The sequence below is a fragment of the Rissa tridactyla genome, chromosome 4, assembly GCF_028500815.1.
Source record: "Rissa tridactyla isolate bRisTri1 chromosome 4, bRisTri1.patW.cur.20221130, whole genome shotgun sequence".
In the NCBI taxonomy this organism is placed as follows: domain Eukaryota; kingdom Metazoa; phylum Chordata; class Aves; order Charadriiformes; family Laridae; genus Rissa; species Rissa tridactyla.
In genome coordinates this window covers 26,183,509-26,200,658 of record NC_071469.1, presented here as the reverse complement: position 1 = coordinate 26,200,658, position 17,150 = coordinate 26,183,509, and the positions used below count along the sequence as shown (strand labels likewise).

The 17,150-nt window shown below is 38.2% G+C and overlaps 1 protein-coding gene across 3 annotated transcripts in view; it reads left to right on the top strand.

The window, feature by feature from the left end:
• The window catches only part of TSHR (thyroid stimulating hormone receptor), a 69,572-nt gene that overhangs the window by 38,257 nt on the left and 14,165 nt on the right, over window positions 1–17,150 (top strand). For all 3 annotated transcript variants that reach the window (XM_054199977.1, XM_054199976.1, XM_054199975.1), the window contains 5 exons: window positions 3,044–3,118; window positions 4,368–4,442; window positions 5,946–6,023; window positions 7,034–7,102; window positions 16,562–16,639. In XM_054199977.1, coding sequence (XP_054055952.1) covers window positions 3,044–3,118; window positions 4,368–4,442; window positions 5,946–6,023; window positions 7,034–7,102; window positions 16,562–16,639 — 375 coding nt within the window. The remainder of the gene's footprint in view (window positions 1–3,043; window positions 3,119–4,367; window positions 4,443–5,945; window positions 6,024–7,033; window positions 7,103–16,561; window positions 16,640–17,150) is intronic.

The window sequence follows — 17,150 nt, the reverse complement described above, 5'->3', positions numbered from 1 at the left end:
TCAAATATCATCTCTCTTTATGGGCTTAACTTCATGGGCTCCAATAGTGATGGAGCTATAGATATCCTTTAAATCTGTGATTTTAGGAGACAATTCCTTCCGCTACTCTGAGATTAATGATGTTTGAGTGTGCAAAGCAAGGACAGGAGCACAGTTCATGAATGGAACTGAATTTGAAGATATTTCTCTTTTTCATGCATATGAAACAAGAGGCCACATATTCGACCTGTCAAGAGCATGAGGCACATTTGACTGGACTAGAAGTAAGGAGAATTGGATTTTTCTTCTGATTTTTTTCTTAAGCATAGCATTCACTCTGGTCAGATCACCTTTTACCTTTTTATACCTCTCTCATCCTCCTTCTTACATATTTTGACTAGAGACTTCTAAGCAACTGGCTGGCTGCTGTTGATTTCTGTAGTGCCTACCACAATGGGCCCTGTTCTTCCTTTTGGGCTTTAAGAAACCTCTGTAATACAAAGCGTAGGATGAAAGGCAAGTATAAATACGGTATATATCAAAGCATACTTCTTTCCCAATCCCAGCATTACCAATTCAAGGAAATCGAACAGCAGGGACATAAACCTTTCCCCAATGGTCAATCGAATCATATTGATTTCCTCACTCACATTATTTAAGCTTTTCTCTGATCACTGTGCCAAATGTCTCATCTGGCAGTTTTAAATCTTTTATTCCCAGATTAATTAGTTTTTCATTTGCCTTTGTTAAACAGCACATGACCTTTCATGGCCCCATTACTTAATAAATCAAAATCTGATTGAGTCTCATGGCATTATTTTGTGCTTCCAATTTTAGTACCATCTGCAGATTTTGAATTTTACTTTCAGTACTGTCATCCAAATCATTTTCGCAGAATACTATGAACAGCAACAAGGCGAAACCTGATGACTCTATTGTACTCCAGTGCATTATCTATTTCCAGGCTGAAGGCTGATGTGAAGACTGTCTTTCCCTGTTTGGTCCACAACAAAGGAATATCTGGCCGGGAAGCTCATGAGTCCAGCATTTGAAATGTATTCAGTGATGGGAAAAGCATGTCAGTTAAAGGAGCAAATTGCACTGTTGGGACTGTGATAGCTACATAACTAATAAAATAATTTGAGAGAAGCAAGATACTGGCAGGAGAAGATTTCTTTTAAATACAGAAGCAGTGTTGATCAAAGTGGCTAACAGACGTGAAGAATATTTGAATACAGCACTGTAATAGCAGTAGTATAGCTATTAATTACATCAGTTTAGCACACAAGTAAAAGGTCTCCCTGCAATGTTGGAGTAAAAACTGAAGACTTGAGAGGTGGAGCAGAACTGTTTTGTCAGGGTAACAATATATCGAGAGGCTGAAGTCTCAGTACCTCTATCTTCATCCTGATTTACCTACTGTCTTATGTCTCTTTTCCCGCTTTTATTTCTCAGACAACTTGGCTCGGTTGATTTTATCCTGTAAAAATTATTCCAGTGGCAGAGGTATCTTAAACCCCTAACTTCCTGATACCTATATTGTGTAGGTTGCTTGGCACTGTTAAGGCATGGTAAATTAAATACTACTGGCTTCTGCCCATTGAGTCTCTGCCCAGTAGCACTACTTCTTGGACCGACTGAAGACCAGACCACCACCCACGCAACCTGCACCACCATGCCATCTACACCTGTCACCTTCATCAAATTTCTCTATATAAGTAGCAATAAGTGCTTCCCTCAGCCCACTGCTCCACAGCTAGTCTCAGCAGGAGGACTGGCACCATGCTTTCTGTATGCTTTCTATATTAAGAAAAGCTGAGTGTTGTTCCAGCAGAGTTAGAACCAGTGTCCACAGCTGGTGTAAGGTAAAGAAATAGAAGCAAACATGCTAAAAGGACTATCCCCTTCTGGAGACAGTGAAGAGGCCAAGAAAGGAAAAGTGTGCGTGTGATGGGGCCAGGTATGGGTGGACAGGGTATGGGTGGGTTTTTTCATAAAAGAAGAAAATTTGGTAGGTCTACTGAGTCTAGACAGGGAATTTTGTCACGGTCTGATTGGTGCAGCCAGACTGCTGACTGTCGTTATGGTTAGAAAAGAAAGAAATCTGCTGAAAAATAAGAGGAATGAGATTGAAAGAGAAAAGAGACTGAGGACAATTGCATTAAGGGCAGAGACAAACATTTCAGAAAAATGAGGAAGAGTCATGATGCCAGGCAATAACCATGGTGGGTGGAGGGGCAGAACCACACCCACACCTGCAGAAAGCACCCATCATGGCCACAGCCATGATCAGTGTCACGCTGGTTCTTCAACATGCGCAGTCTAAAAAGCCACCTGCAGACTAAGCTGCCTCCTGGGTAGAAGTATTTAAAGATGTAACTGTGGCCAGAAGATGTAAGGAATGAAGTCTGTATTACATTTTGTATCAGTGTAAAGCAAAGAGATACACTATCCTCTATAGTGCTGGACGTGGCTATGTAGTGAATGGTGTGTCCGTTTCAGGTCTCAGAATGGAGTTCATTTAAGTGTCCTGAGCCATCTTTTGGATATGCTGATGGGTTCTGCAAAATAGCATGCAAAATAATACAAAATACTGTTAAAGACATGAAGGAAGTAACCAGAAAAATAAGACACAGCATTTTAAGCTAGAAGTAGATGGTTGTGAGTTTATAGGATTATTATACATCAATGCTGAAAGTTTTGCTTAACTTTCCTTCTTTTTACTCAACTTTGCAGACACAAAACTCTCACCATGTTCAAAGTAATAGCCATTACCACAGGCTGTTGCTTTGATTTTAGGACCATGCAGACAAAGAATCTGTAATCAAATCTCAGATGCTTCTACCCCCTTGCTTAAACAAGCCAGTCTCCAGGACTGCATCTATCCAGATGATAATTCATCACTGTAAGATTGCTCAGAATGCATAGTGGTCTTGAGCTAGTGCTGGCTAGTACAAAAGCTCATCGCAGGAATTAAGTCCCTGAAATTTCATTTTAACGCTGCTGACTCCTGCTATGATAACTAATTAAATATTAAAGATCGATGTTCCTCCCTTTTTTACAGTGAAATTCGAAATCTTAGAAACTTGGATTACATAGATCCAGATGCCTTTAAGAACCTCCCACTTTTAAAATACCTGTAAGTATTTAACACCTGTAACAAGTTGGCACTTAAGCCTCACAGATGACTCAACTTGGTTTTGTTTCTTTGCATTTCATTTTGGCACTCATTGTAATGTTTTTCCCTGTTGCTTTATTTTAATGACAGAAAGCCAGCTAGGGTAGGGCTTGTAACTTTGACTATTTTTGCAAGAAAGGAAAACATGTTCACAAATTCATCAGAAATTTTGTCATTCTTATCCATTAAATGTCTGGAATATAGCAATGTTTCCTTGGCACAATTTGACAGCTAGCTTTCTTCTTATGATAAATGCTGTCTTACTATATTTTTGTAGGGAATAGTGGGAAGAAGGGATACAAGAGAAATATATATTTATTTTTTTTTTTATATTTACTATATATTTACACAGGGTTTTAAAGCATACCTGTCAGATAAACGTGACAAGCCCATCTACAGACACCTAATTTCATATGACCTCTATGGCAGAAAGAAATCCTGAAGAATTCTCTGTATTCCCATGAAGTTTCTAAAGAGCAGAACAGTGTAACCAAACCATGAAATTCTAAAATTATAGCATAGGAAAGAGAGATAAGGAAAAGAATAACTTCTGTGATTTTGGGTAATGTTTGGAAGACTGTAGAAAGGGCTGCGTGTGTGTATGTGTGGTGGGGGTAATGGTGAGGAGGAAATATTTTTCTAGATTTTTCCTATAGGTCTGAAAGCAATAAGAAGAAATTAGTCAAAACAATTTAATTGCAGGAGAATAGTTTTAAAAATTAAGAACTATATTTTCTGAAGTTATTTCCACTCTACAGGAGTTCAGAAATAAGGGGCATTAACTGTACTCACTTTTGAAGACAGTTTCCCTTTTCAGAGCTGTTTGAACAGCTCTTAGCCTCAAGGAAAGATAGAGGAATTGGGCATACAGACTTTTGTCTGAAGCAGCCCTGATCTCTCAAGGGAATCCAGAGTTATAATTTTTTTTTCTCCCTATCCACCTCACAGGCTACTTCTGCACATCTACTTAGCTGTCTTGTTACACTGTGTTCACATTTTTTAGATTCTGAAATTTATCATAAATCTGGTATTTTGATTTTCTTTAGTTGTTCTTGCATCCTTGTATTTTGGACAGTTGATGATAAATTAATTGATTGACAACAGAGAGAATGAAATAACTGTCCTTCACTGTTGAATGCTTTAAATATCTTTTCTGTTGTTGTTCAGTGATCCAGTACATGTAATTCTTTCTATTTCTTCTCTCTTTCAGTGGTATTTTTAATACTGGACTCAAAGCATTTCCAGACCTCACCAAAATCTACTCATCTGATGTGAACTTTTTACTGTAAGTATCTGTCCTCACAGCTGGTTTGAATACTGCCATCCTCAGATCCCACGAAAACCTATAGCAAAGGTTTCTCTTTTGGAGAAAAATATAAAATAAGTCAGACAAAGCACTTTTCCTCAAGCTGTATTTCAATGACCATTAGTACCATATCTGGAAAACGCCAGGTCCCCTAGCACTATACATTTGATCTGGATGAGAGACATGGACACACAAGTGCATTTCTCTTGAATTAGCCAAAGCACATGATACACAACTTCCATGCTTTTTGCTTTTATTTTGTTTTTGTAATGGCTATGCAATACCTGAATTAGTCTGAAGTCAGAATATTGTGACACACGGGACCTGTTCTGACATACAGCCTGCTAACATGATGTCACCCTGTCAACATTCTTCTAACAAATTTGTACTGGCATGGTGAGCTCATATTGCACGTTTTCTGATATTATTCTTCATTCAGCACCTCGACTGTTGAATCATAGCCTCCATCAGCTATCTGCATTCTTTCTTCTGACTCCACCCTGAGCACAGAAGATTCAAGAGCAGGAGAACTGGACAATCTTTAGAGCAATTATTTATCATTATACCTTTAAAAAGCTCAGTGTTGTCTGAGATCACATTTTTAGAAAGATTTTGGTGAAGACTTATTTTATCCAAAATATGTTGCTTCATACAATTAATGTTTTAATAACGAAAATAAAAGGAGCTTAAAAAGCAAATCGCTAAGGCTGAGAAATAAAGTAGGGCTTTTAAATCACTAGACCAGTAGCACCCTGGTTTCCTGACAGCCTTAGTAGTGAGGTCAGTTCAGGTTGGCACAGTGTGTCTTTAAGAAAGAGAACTACCCGTCTCCCTTCTGTCACTCACCCTTTCTTCATACTAGTTGAATGAGATGTATGCTCCTTTAGATTGACAGCATAAGCTTCTCTGAACACACACTTTGCCTAAATGGCCTTGCCCAACCTTACTTCATCATAGAATCACAGAATGGTTTAGGTTGGAAGGGACCTTAAAGATCATCTAGTTCCAACCCCCCTGCCATGGGCAGGGACACCTCCCACTAGACCGGGTTACCCAAAGCCCCATCCAGCCTGGCCTTGAACAATTCCAGGGATGGGGCATCCACAACTTCTCTGGGCAACCTGTGCCAGTGTCTCACCACCCTCATAGTGAGGGTGACACCTTGTAGAGTCACATTTCAAGAACAAATCTATGGTCCAACTGAGGAACCAAAGCACCAGGACTGACAATTTTCTACTTTTAAGCTAGACTTCCTTAGTGAGGCCATCTCTCATTAACTAAAGTCCTCATCTGGAAAGAATATTCCTACTAGCAAGCTTTGCTAATTTAATTGGATTTGTATCTTCTTGCCTTAGATACAACTAAACAAGTTATTCCTCACTTTTATTTGTCATCAAGGCAGAGAACAATTAGTAATAAAGCTGCTCTGGAGAAGCTCTTTTGGCCAGATATTTGATTGTGGTGTTTTGTCTCCTTTTTCAGCGAAATTGCAGACAATCCTTTCATGACTTCAGTGCCTGCAAATGCTTTCCATGGGCTTTGTAATGAATCTCTAACTCTGTAAGTTCTTCCAGTTTAAGCCACAAGGCAATTACCTCTCTCAAGCATATGGTAAAACGTTTTTAAAAAATAATATCCCTGTCCTACTCACTAGTAGTTTGTAACAGAGAAAGACCATAGACAGGTAGTATCCATAATCTAGTTTGCATAAATCCTTTACTTCAACAGTGATTTGAATCAGGCCTGCTGCTTTTCTTTAAACTGGCTTAACAAAGTGGTTTTGCTTTTGTATGACCCAGTATGACCAGTGAATGGTTATACTGGAGAAAATCAAAGGGAAAAGTTTGCAGAGCTCTCCTTCTGTAAAGCTACAGCATGGTTAGAACCGTGTCTAACTTTTTTGCGACCAAAGTAAGTGGCACATATCGTGAAAACTAATGGGTGGCAAATGTAAGAAGAGTCATATTTGAAGAAAAATGGTTAAATAAATTTCAGTTATGCAAGTCACACTCAATGATGCGAGCCACATGAAAGAGCTGAGGGGAGTGAAAATGACTGTAATATGTTATGACCTAAACTAGGGGGAGGAGCACTAGAATGCAAAAGAGTGAATTCTAAAGAAATCCTAAAAAAAATCCTTTTGCTCTAAGGTGAATTATTCTAAATATTCTAAATTCTAAAAATTCAGGCAGGCCTGACAGTAGAATCATACCTGTTTTTCTAGGTATTAGTTCCTTTAGCCTTCCTTAATCAGTCCTAGCAGAATTTTGTTTCCTTGTTTTTAGTTTGAGTGTGGGAATGTTTTAGCAAAGTGTTTTAGTCTAGTTCTATTTTGCTGTAAAAAGAAGTAAAAGATGGCACACCTGCCACATGGTATTCTTCATTCAGCTACACTCAAGAATGCTGCTGGGCATTTGTTTGACCTTGCACTATAATTGCTGCTTCTTCAGGAGATTAAAATTAACCCATCCATAAATGTGCTGTTGCCCAGAAAAATTATATGTAAGATGTTAGGTATTCAGGTATTGAAGCAACCCAAAATACACTAATTTATTTTTTTTTGCTTGCAGCAAACTCTACAATAATGGTTTTACCAGCGTCCAAGGCCATGCTTTTAATGGGACAAATCTGGACGCTATGTAAGTAGCAGATCATTCTCTTCTTTCAGAAAAAAATGATATAATAAATACTCTATGCTTGTTGGAGGCTCTCAAATACATATCTTATTTGAATTATTTTTAAGGAGCAAAGAGAGGATATTAATTTCAGCCAGTAATAAAAATATGGGTGCTTAATCTCTTTTGCCATGTGCTTTCATCTACCATGAGTATTTCTAGCTCAGAAATAAAATCACGGCAGGTAATTCCAGTGTGAATTTTGTTCTGGTTTGAAGCTACAATATGATTTCTTTTGATCAGGAACATTTCTAAGACAATTTGGAAGATAATTATAGTATTTATTTACAAGAGTTTATTTTAGTAAGTGTAGCACTAATAATGGTAGCAGCCCTTTCACAGAAATCGCTTACTTGCAAGAACGTGAGTGGTGTAAGGTGTTGGAAGCAATTCAGAGGAACCAGTCACTTGCACTAGAAATGAGAGATGGGCATCTCAAAAGCATGAAGCGACCATTTCAGCTTTGCCTTCACCTTCTTATTGTAGTTTCTGGAAAATTAATACTTAGTGAGTGAATATCCTTTTTACGCCATACCCAAAATCATCTGCCTCAGTCAGTAACACAGAACAAATCTCAATTCCAGAGGCTCCGTTCACTTTGGCAGAGCTTACTCTCATCCTATAGAGGCTTGACTGAAGAGTCTGGCTGGCAATCTCATGAGTAAAGAGATTTCTTCATCGCAAGCTCTAAAATTAACCAGAGGCGCATGAGGATAGATGTGATTATTTTCACTACTTTATTTTAAATTGGGCTTGGATTCTATAAGAGCATCCTTCACATTGTCTGAATCTTTCCAAGCTGCCTTTTTTTCCTTAACAGCTAGCTAGACTTCTTAAATTTTGAAAAGGTTTGAGTTAAACTAAAGATATGGGATAGGCCTTATTTTACTTACATTAGTTCAGTTACTTTGAACTTTCATATGAGAAAGGAAGTTTTTCATGATGACATAGTGTTTGTACTAGTGCCCACAGAAATTGCAGGATGTAAAATATGCCAAAATGAATCCAGTGTCTTGCCTGAATCCCTCTAAGCTGTATATGCAATACTTAAAACCTTTCTCAGCCAATACATAATCTGTGTTGGCTCTTCCATTTCTTACATTTTGGTGAAACATAGTTTGGAGATGATTTTGTAGGAATTTTTCTTTTTGCGTCTCTGATAGTGTGCCAGTGCTATTGCTTCTGGCCTCTTCAGAATTTTCCTTATTATTAAAGAATCAAGTGAACATGTAGTTTTAGAAGATCTAGAGTCCTAAACATCTGCTTTATTGGACTGGGTGGAAGTAGAGAAGCAGAAAACACATACTAGGTTCTGCAGATACTGCTTGCTTACTTTCAGAAAAAGTTCGTAATTAGCATTCCTTAAGGGTATTTCAGTATTCTTTAAGGCCTCAAGGGTAGAGGGCCTTACAGAGAGATCTGGACAGACTTGAGAGCTGGGCAATCACCAACCATAAGAGATTTAACATGACCAAGTGCCGGATTCTGCACCTGGGATGGTGTGATCCTGGTTATACACACAAATGGGGGGGATGAGAGGCTGGAAAGCAGCCCTGCAGAAAGAGATCTGGGGGTTTGGGTTGATGGCAAGTTGAATACGAGTCAAGAGTGTGCCCTGGCAGCCAAAAGGGCCAGCTGTGTCCTGGGGTGCATCCAGCACAGCATCACTAGCTGCTTGAGGAAGGTGAGTGTCCCACTCTGCACTGCACTGGTGTGGTACCACCTCAAGTACTGTGTGCAGTTTTGTGCACCTCAGTGTAAGAAGGACATCAAACTATGAGAGTGTGTCCAGAGGAGGGCGACCAAGGCAGTGAAGGGCCTCGAGGGCAAAACTTACAAGGAGCAGCTGAGGTCACTTGGTTTGTACAGCTTGGAGAAGAAAAGGCTGAGGGGAGACCTCATGGCAGGGTACAACAGTCTACAACTACAACTCAAAGAGGGGCAGCAGAGGGGGAGGTGCTGATCTCTCTGGTGACCAGTGACAGGACATGTGGAAATGGAATGAAGCTGCATCAGAGGAAGTTCAGATTGGACTTTAGGAAAAAGTTCTTCACTGAGAGGGTGGTGGGTCACTGGAACAGGCTCCACAGGCAAGTGGTCGCAGCACCAAGACCGTCAGAGTTCAAGGAGCATCTGGACAGCATTCTTAATCATATGGTTTAGTTTTATGTAAAACTAAAGGAGCAGGGAGTTGGACTCGATGATCCTTATGCATCTCCTCAAACTGAAATATGATTCTATGATTCTAAGTGAATCTTTCTAGAGACTGGCTATGATGCACTAGTTAAGCAAATTAAAAGAACCCAAAAGAACTACAACCAGGCTTACTTTCAGGACTTTATCTACCATCAGTAAAAATGGTTTATTACAACAAACAGTTTTCTCCTAATTAAATCATATGACATTTACTTTGAGCAAAGCACTGCTTCAGATTTACAAGGCAAACGGGGGAGCTAAACATCAGTGGTAAAGCCTTTATCTGTTTGATAACTACATTGAAATTTCTAAACTAATTTTCTGAAGTAGTTTGGTTACCATATGCCAAGATAAGGTATAATTTTGCTAAGTGGAAGCTTGGAGATTTGTTGTTTCTAGCAGCATTAAGCAGCAAAAGGAAAATATTTCATATTCTTTATTCTAACATTTCTAATTTCAATTCCCATTTATCTACCACTGTACAGCGAAGAAAGTACCTGTTTTCCTCTGGGTCTGATCCAAGGTCCTTTGGACTTGATGAAACTAGGAGCAAAAAGGAACTAAGAGAAAAAGAGTGAGGGAAAGAAATTTTAATGAGTTTTGAATTATGACCTCAAGGAGGAAAACAAGTAAAAAGGGAAAACAATTGAAAACAGTAATTAATCTTTGACAAATCATTCAAAGACATCAGAAGACATTTTCGGAATCTCAGAGGCTACCTTCTACCACGCATTGTGCCCTCCTACCAGTCTTGCAGTATTAAAAGACCTCAGCAATTCAAGGAGGTCAAAACAATCAATGAAGATATAGATCTGGAACCACGCATAAACAGTTTCCATTATCATACTGAATGATGGCACTACCTAATAAATCTCCTCATCCAATAAGGATCTTTGTTTTATAGCAAACCACAGCATCGCTGTACACGTTTTTTAAAGGCAGGGAAGTACACAACTAGGAATGAAGGGCCGAATGATACTTCTACTGAACAGCATTCATCTGAAACTTGAATCCCTCATTCTAACATATTATTAAGGTCCATGAACTACATTACTCCTGCAGACTTTTGCAAAGTGGTGCTCCTGCACCAATGTTTATTTCTGTAAGGAAATTAGTGAGGAAAGAAGAGTTTTTAAAACATCTTTCCAGTGAATGGCAAAATATATTTGTGACGAGATTTTACAGAGCTGTCTAAATTACTGAAAAGGAAAGTGTGCAATCTCAAAGTCTGATTACAAAAATAAACTCCAAAAGGATATATTTACTTTGGTACACACTCTCAGGGATCACTCAAAATGCTTGGCTTAGCTCAGAGTCAAGATAAACAATGGTGTAGAAAAAACATAGGATGAAGCCTTAATACGGCTCATTTACCAACGCATCTCTTTTGCCTGTTCTTCCTTTCTTTAACCTTCATTTCATAATCCAACAGGATGCATAGATACATTAACGTGTTACATGTCCAGAGCCCGTTTAATACTATAGTGGTGATACTTCAATGTGTGGCCAATGTGTTATTTTTCTCCTTGTTTATTAAGCTCTGCTGCCTTGCTTTAAAATCAGAAACTGAAAGAAAGCAAGCAGACACTATCAAATAATCCATAATTCCATAATCCATGGAGGTATTCCAATGAGGAACTTTAGTAAATGTACTTGGCTTTTAACTAAGTGATCCTTTGGAAGAAAATTTTGCAAAACCTCCCTTTTTCTCTAATCTGATTGTTTATTCTTATTCCATCTCTCCCTGTGCTGATAAAATTGGTTGTGGGACTGCAGTAAAACCTTATCAGTGAAATAATCCATTTAAGAAAACAAAACACTGATAAAGGTGTGTCCGGCTACAATATGGGGGATTGCATGAATGACCTTGGACTATGGAAGAAGAGAAACAGAAATCTTTTACACTGAAAGAAGAAAGCTATGTGGACCTATATGTTAGTTAGTTGAAGTAGCTGGTCAGCATTTTTAATTCATACCTTTTACCCCCAGAAGAAAATACACTCTTGGTAAAAATAAAATACTTTGCAAAAATATCTTCAGACCTTTCAGCATTTTTTGGTTTTTCATCTCAGCTGAAGGTTTTGGATATTCAGGATTTTGTTTTTCTTTTGCCATCTCATGCTTTTCATATTTGCTCTGTATCTCCAATCTGGTGTCCCTAACTGAGTTCCCAGAATGCCCTCAATAATTTAACTTTCATACTTTTGTTTATTTTTAAGGAAGTTTTCTCATATATATGTATCTCTCCTTTTTGGAGACTATAGCTGCGGTGTACTCTTTGGCTTTCTTGGACCTACAGAGTTGCTGAATATCAGCACCTGGTGGTTGCTCTTATAAAACAGACTTTAGACTGTAACAAACAGAGCATGCGTGCCACTCAAGCTGAAATCAGAAGTTGCTTTTCCTCATGCGGACCCTCTAACCTGTTGCTTTATGAAGCATGGATTGATAATGTCTAAATACTCGCTATCTCTGTCATGCCTTGACCTGACATTGTCCTGTTTTACACAGCAGCAGAAATGCTCTATTACTGTTTCACGTCCTCAGAAAACCCTGTTCAGCATACTGCAGTCATGTTATTTTCTGGTGGGGTTGAGACTTGATGCAATGTTTTCCCCACTTACGCCTGGATCTTTAGTCCATAGAGACTCTGCATTAGTCACTGGCATAGTTAGCTTACTGATCTGATTAAAAAAAAAAAAAGAAAAAAAAACAAACCAAAAGACTTCTTTTACTTGTAGCACTATGAAACCATCAGCATATCCTACTCCAGATTCAGCATTGACTGCTCCAGGTTTCCTGCATACTTTGTATGGGAGCATTCATGTCTATCTGATTGCCTTCCACCAACTTTCCAAAATGACTATTATTCTAGCGTCCCCACTGAGGACAGATAATCCAATTCACCCACGTGATTTTTAAGACTTCCAATATTTGTTTAGACACATGGGCGCCACTGTTGTGGTTTTCTGCAGTGTATTTAAATGACATTCTATACCATTTAGCTATCAGTAACAACAGCATCGAAGGCACTCTCAGAAGGAGCTATAGTGGCTCTACAGGAAGTTTCTTTGTCAAATTAATATTTACCAAAGTCTTATTCTTTCCATTTAAAAGAGATACCTATCAAAATAAAAGGGCTTAAACAACTGAAATCAATTAGCATCAGGCAATTGTACATTCTGATAGGCCTCACTCATCTATGTGAAAACTGGCAACTAAAACTGCAGCCCCTCCTTGGTAACACATGGTTATGAACTTCCCAAAAATCTCTAGCTGGCTGTTTCTATTTGTAAGTTTGAAGATTTTTATCATGTATGTAAATTATTATATTTCAGGTTTATCACTCACTGTGCTGTTCAAATACCAGGGGAAACTATTTCAAAATTGGACAAGCAATTATCAGGTTGTATAATAATGTCTAGTTACTAAAACAGACAGGTTTTATTAGGTCAGGCAGGCTTTTGTGTCCTTCAGAACTACAACCTAAATGTTGAAATCTTGGATTAATTACTAGCTCTTGCTCTGGTTTTAATTTTTGTATTAGTTTTGCAGACAAAATCATGGGGAAATTTGCAAACTGAAGCAAATGCTCACACCAAAAGCGAGTAGGTTGTCATTTCAGAATATGAAAGTCACCTCTCAGAAAACACACATGTCAGGTGATACTAGAATGCCATATATGTCTAAAGAATTAAAGCTTATTTCCAACAACAATAACTGAGAAGATGAAGTAAGCTATTTTCCTCTGTAAGAAACAGGGCTTTAGGCATGGGTGATGTCCAGTGAATAACATGCCAGAAGTGTTACTGTGGCTTGGCTCCCTAAGCCTTCGTGCTGTGTAACCCAGCCAAAGTGCATTTGCTGCTCATTTCTCACTATGGTGATCATTATAAGCTTATATCCAGTGAATGTTATGGAAAATTTGCCAATGACTTCAACCAGGACAGGATTAGAATCTTTACTTGGTTTTTTCCACACCAAGAAACAATTGCTCTGACTTTATTATTTTTACAGCTAAACCCCAGTTCAGCGATCTGAATTTGAAAGACTCTTCCAGCACAAAGATAAAATAGTGGGCCTGTGCACTTTCCTGAGTCAATTCAATTATCTCCACAGCCACCATCTCAAATGGTGTTTTTGTTACAGAACTTACAATTAGGAAAGGTTTGACCTTTGTATCTTTACCACTAACTGGCACAGTGGGCATAGCTCACAGCAACTTCATGGGCACCCTTTGAAACCTGTTGTGACAACCTTTCTATTGTAATTTTTGCCTTCCCAGGTACCTCACAAGCTAGCTTTAAAATGCTTACGATAGTTATACTACCAAACATCCCTCTATTCTCGAGGTATTACTGCCTGCATCTGTAGTATCAAATTCTTTCTCCTTTCATTTAATTTAATTTCTTTAATAGGTCCGGTCTGGACATCTTATAATTTCTGTGCCAACTGCACTGTAAAATTTTATGAAATTTTTTTTAAGATAATAAAATAAGAATTTTTTTTAAGATAATTATGTTTAAATTCTGAGCAATGTCACCTGGCTTCACTTGGGCGATATTGTTGGTTTTCTCCTATTTCTCTCTTTTGCTGCTGATCTCATCATTGGGAATTTTTTCAGAATTTTCTTTTATTTACCCTGTGAAACGTGACTTCCATAAGGCAAACTTGCAATCCTTGCAAAGTTTCTATCCTTCAACTGGACTGAAGACCATATCGTGTTGTCTTGAGCAATGCTTTATGGTCATCATCTGTAGTCATCTTCTTTCTGTTTGTTCTTGCATTACAAGGCCTCCACCAGCCCTGTGCCCGTGTTGGTGAAATGTCAAGCAATCCTGATGCTTGTAGTTGTTGGGCCTGTGTCACCCACTGTTGTCATACTTATGTCATTATGAGTTCCTCTTCCTGCTTTTGATGAACCTGAGCTATGTATAATATTGCAGTCTGTGCACCCTGTTGTTGCTCTTAGGCTGCAGCCTCATGTTTTAATCCGTAGTTTGCTACTGAGGACATTAGACTTTACCTTTTCCACTCTACAGAAAATTGATAAAATTTATAAATGGGACAGTCACAGGTGATACGAGTCTCTTCTGCCTAGGAACCACGCTCCCTCAGGGCCTTTATAGTGTTGATAATTTTGCCATCATTTCATCAAGGGGAACATACATTCCCCTTGACAACTTTCCCTGTTCTCCTTAATGGGTTGCATTGCATTTCTGCCCTGAAGTGGAGTCCTGCAGCTCTACCACCCCCTTTGCTGCCTTGGTTCAAACCTCTCTCAGAGGTCCTTTGTCATAGTACAGAAACAAAACATGTGGACTGTTTTATCTCCTTGCTTATGTAGTGCCCATCAACTGAGAGCGCTAGACGCTCCTCCATCCTCCTCCAGGGACTACTATATTTGGTAAATTACACTTAATCCCATCACGAGATTTCAATTTCCATCTAAATTAAATTAAAAAGCATGACTAGGTTTGATGCCTGCAAGCTGTTTCTCTTGTAAACACTATGACAGAAGTTGATTGAACTACGTAAAAACACCACCCAGAGTTTAACTGCTGGCTTAGGGAAATAATTATCACAGTAGTATCCACATGTACATGTATACATATATAAACACACACACACATATATATGTATGTATATATGTATATATTGCAACCTAATCTTCAGTCTCTTTTCATTGCTCAGCTAATTCAGCGTATTCCCGTCTGTGTGTTTAGATCTAGCTGCTCATAACTACAGTCCTCCTCCCTCCCAGCTAACCAGGAGGAACCACCTCGTCAAGGAAATTAACATGCCTGTTGCATTTTGTGAAGTACTTTTTAGCTGGACAATTGTTCCAAAACCCAATCTTTATATAACTCTATGTCAAATATACCCCACTAATACACACGAGCTGGCATTGTATGCATAAAAATAATGCTTATTCTTCCATTTCATCACATCCTGTATATATCTGCTCTTCACAAGAATGTCATAAAATGTGCTCAGTGCGTCTGTCCACTGTGAGTCTGGCAGAAAAACAGGATGTCTGTGCTTCTGCTGCTGCTGCAGTTTTTTTAGTTTATGCTTTCCCTTTGTACACCTGAAATTGTAGAATTGTAGAGGCCGATTATTTCTCCCAAGTCCTTCCACAGACTCCATAAATTCTATTAGGCCGTTGAGAAAAAAAGTCTCAGAGAGAAATGCATAGCGTCTCTAAAGCAATTTGGAACTTGGCTGAATTACCTGCAGTAATAATCCATGTATTTATGAGTTTCTCAAATGACAGTTTCAGACCATGATAAACAGGAATCCAGCTAAAAGAAATATCCAGGTTCATTCCAGATCAATCATTTTTAAATCTAAAAACACAGAAGTGAATTTAACATTGATTGTTCCACTTGGGTTATGTTAATTTTTTGAATGGTCAGTAGCCTTGAATTGCCTGCCTCTAATCATGCACCTTTAACTCAACTTTAAATTCCCTACTTCCTGAATCCACGCTTTCTTATATGTCAGTTTCCAGAGTGATGGGAATTAATGTTCATTATTGATTACATCAACCATGTAATGATAGGAGAAATTTGCAGCATTCCATATTTCAGGAAAGTGTTGGCTACTCAGGAAACTGTTGTTTCCCAAGACTTTAGATTTATTTTTTTTTACATAAGTTTTTTTTTTTTTCCTTCTGATTTATCCTCCTTCTCACTCCCTCTCTTGCTCTTCTTATAAGAAAACTTCATCATTACCTATTGACCTGTACAGGGGGGCTTCCACTCGGCTATGGAGATTTTAAAGTATTTAAAACTTTTATTATCGAACTCAAAACAAGGAGAGAATTATTTTCATGTTTGCTTATGGTGTGTTCCTGTAAGTATCATGTAATTCCCCATACCTCATTCTGATGAAAGCAAAACAATCTATTTCGTCTCGCCCTCACACATACTTACCTGAAGATACAGTGTGCATGCATGTGTCTTTGTGTGTATGACAGAGAGAGAAAAGGAATTTGGAGCAAAGGTAATTTATTTTGGTAATTTATTTATTACTTGTTGAGGAATTTAATTTATTTTCAAAATGGCACACCTGTATTTTGTTCCTTGGCTTCGATATGTTGTTGGGATAGGATGGCCCTTATACATATTGCTTTTGTAAATCTGTTTAGGCAAGTAAACTGAAGATCCTCTTTAACCTATGGATAACTAGTTCCAAAACAGCGTGTTTTGTTTGTTTCTGCAGCTATCTGCACAAGAACAAATACCTGGAAGTTATCAATGACGATGCATTTCTGGGAGTGCACAGTGGACCGACTCTACTGTGAGTAGGAGAAAATGAAGTAGAGAAAGCCTTAAAAGCAATACTATTTTAGGTTGTAGTTTCTTTCCAACCATTATTAGCAGCAGAGCAGCAGGAATGAGAATGGCATGTTTACTAAAAGAATATCAGCAACAAAAGCTGTGCTTTAGGGAACCGATTTAAGAAATGCTTGCATCTTACATTAGAAATACTGTTCCTATCAATTTTTCTTCTGAAAGATTCTATACTATACTCTGTCTTATGAGCATACAACTGTAGTACAATTGTAATACAAACTAGGGATTCTAGTAGCACACGTGTAAAGGAAATTTAAACAGAGATGAGAAATAATTTTAGACAGATTATTCTGATTACTTCTGGTGCTGTCTTTTCTTCTTTCTCGTGTAACTTGGGTTTCAGTCTGATTTTATAGTCCTCTGGAGAACTCTTCACTAAAATTAGGAATCACAATACCAAATGAAACAAACAACAAGTTTAAGAACTTTGAGAAGAATCATATTCCCTGATTCAA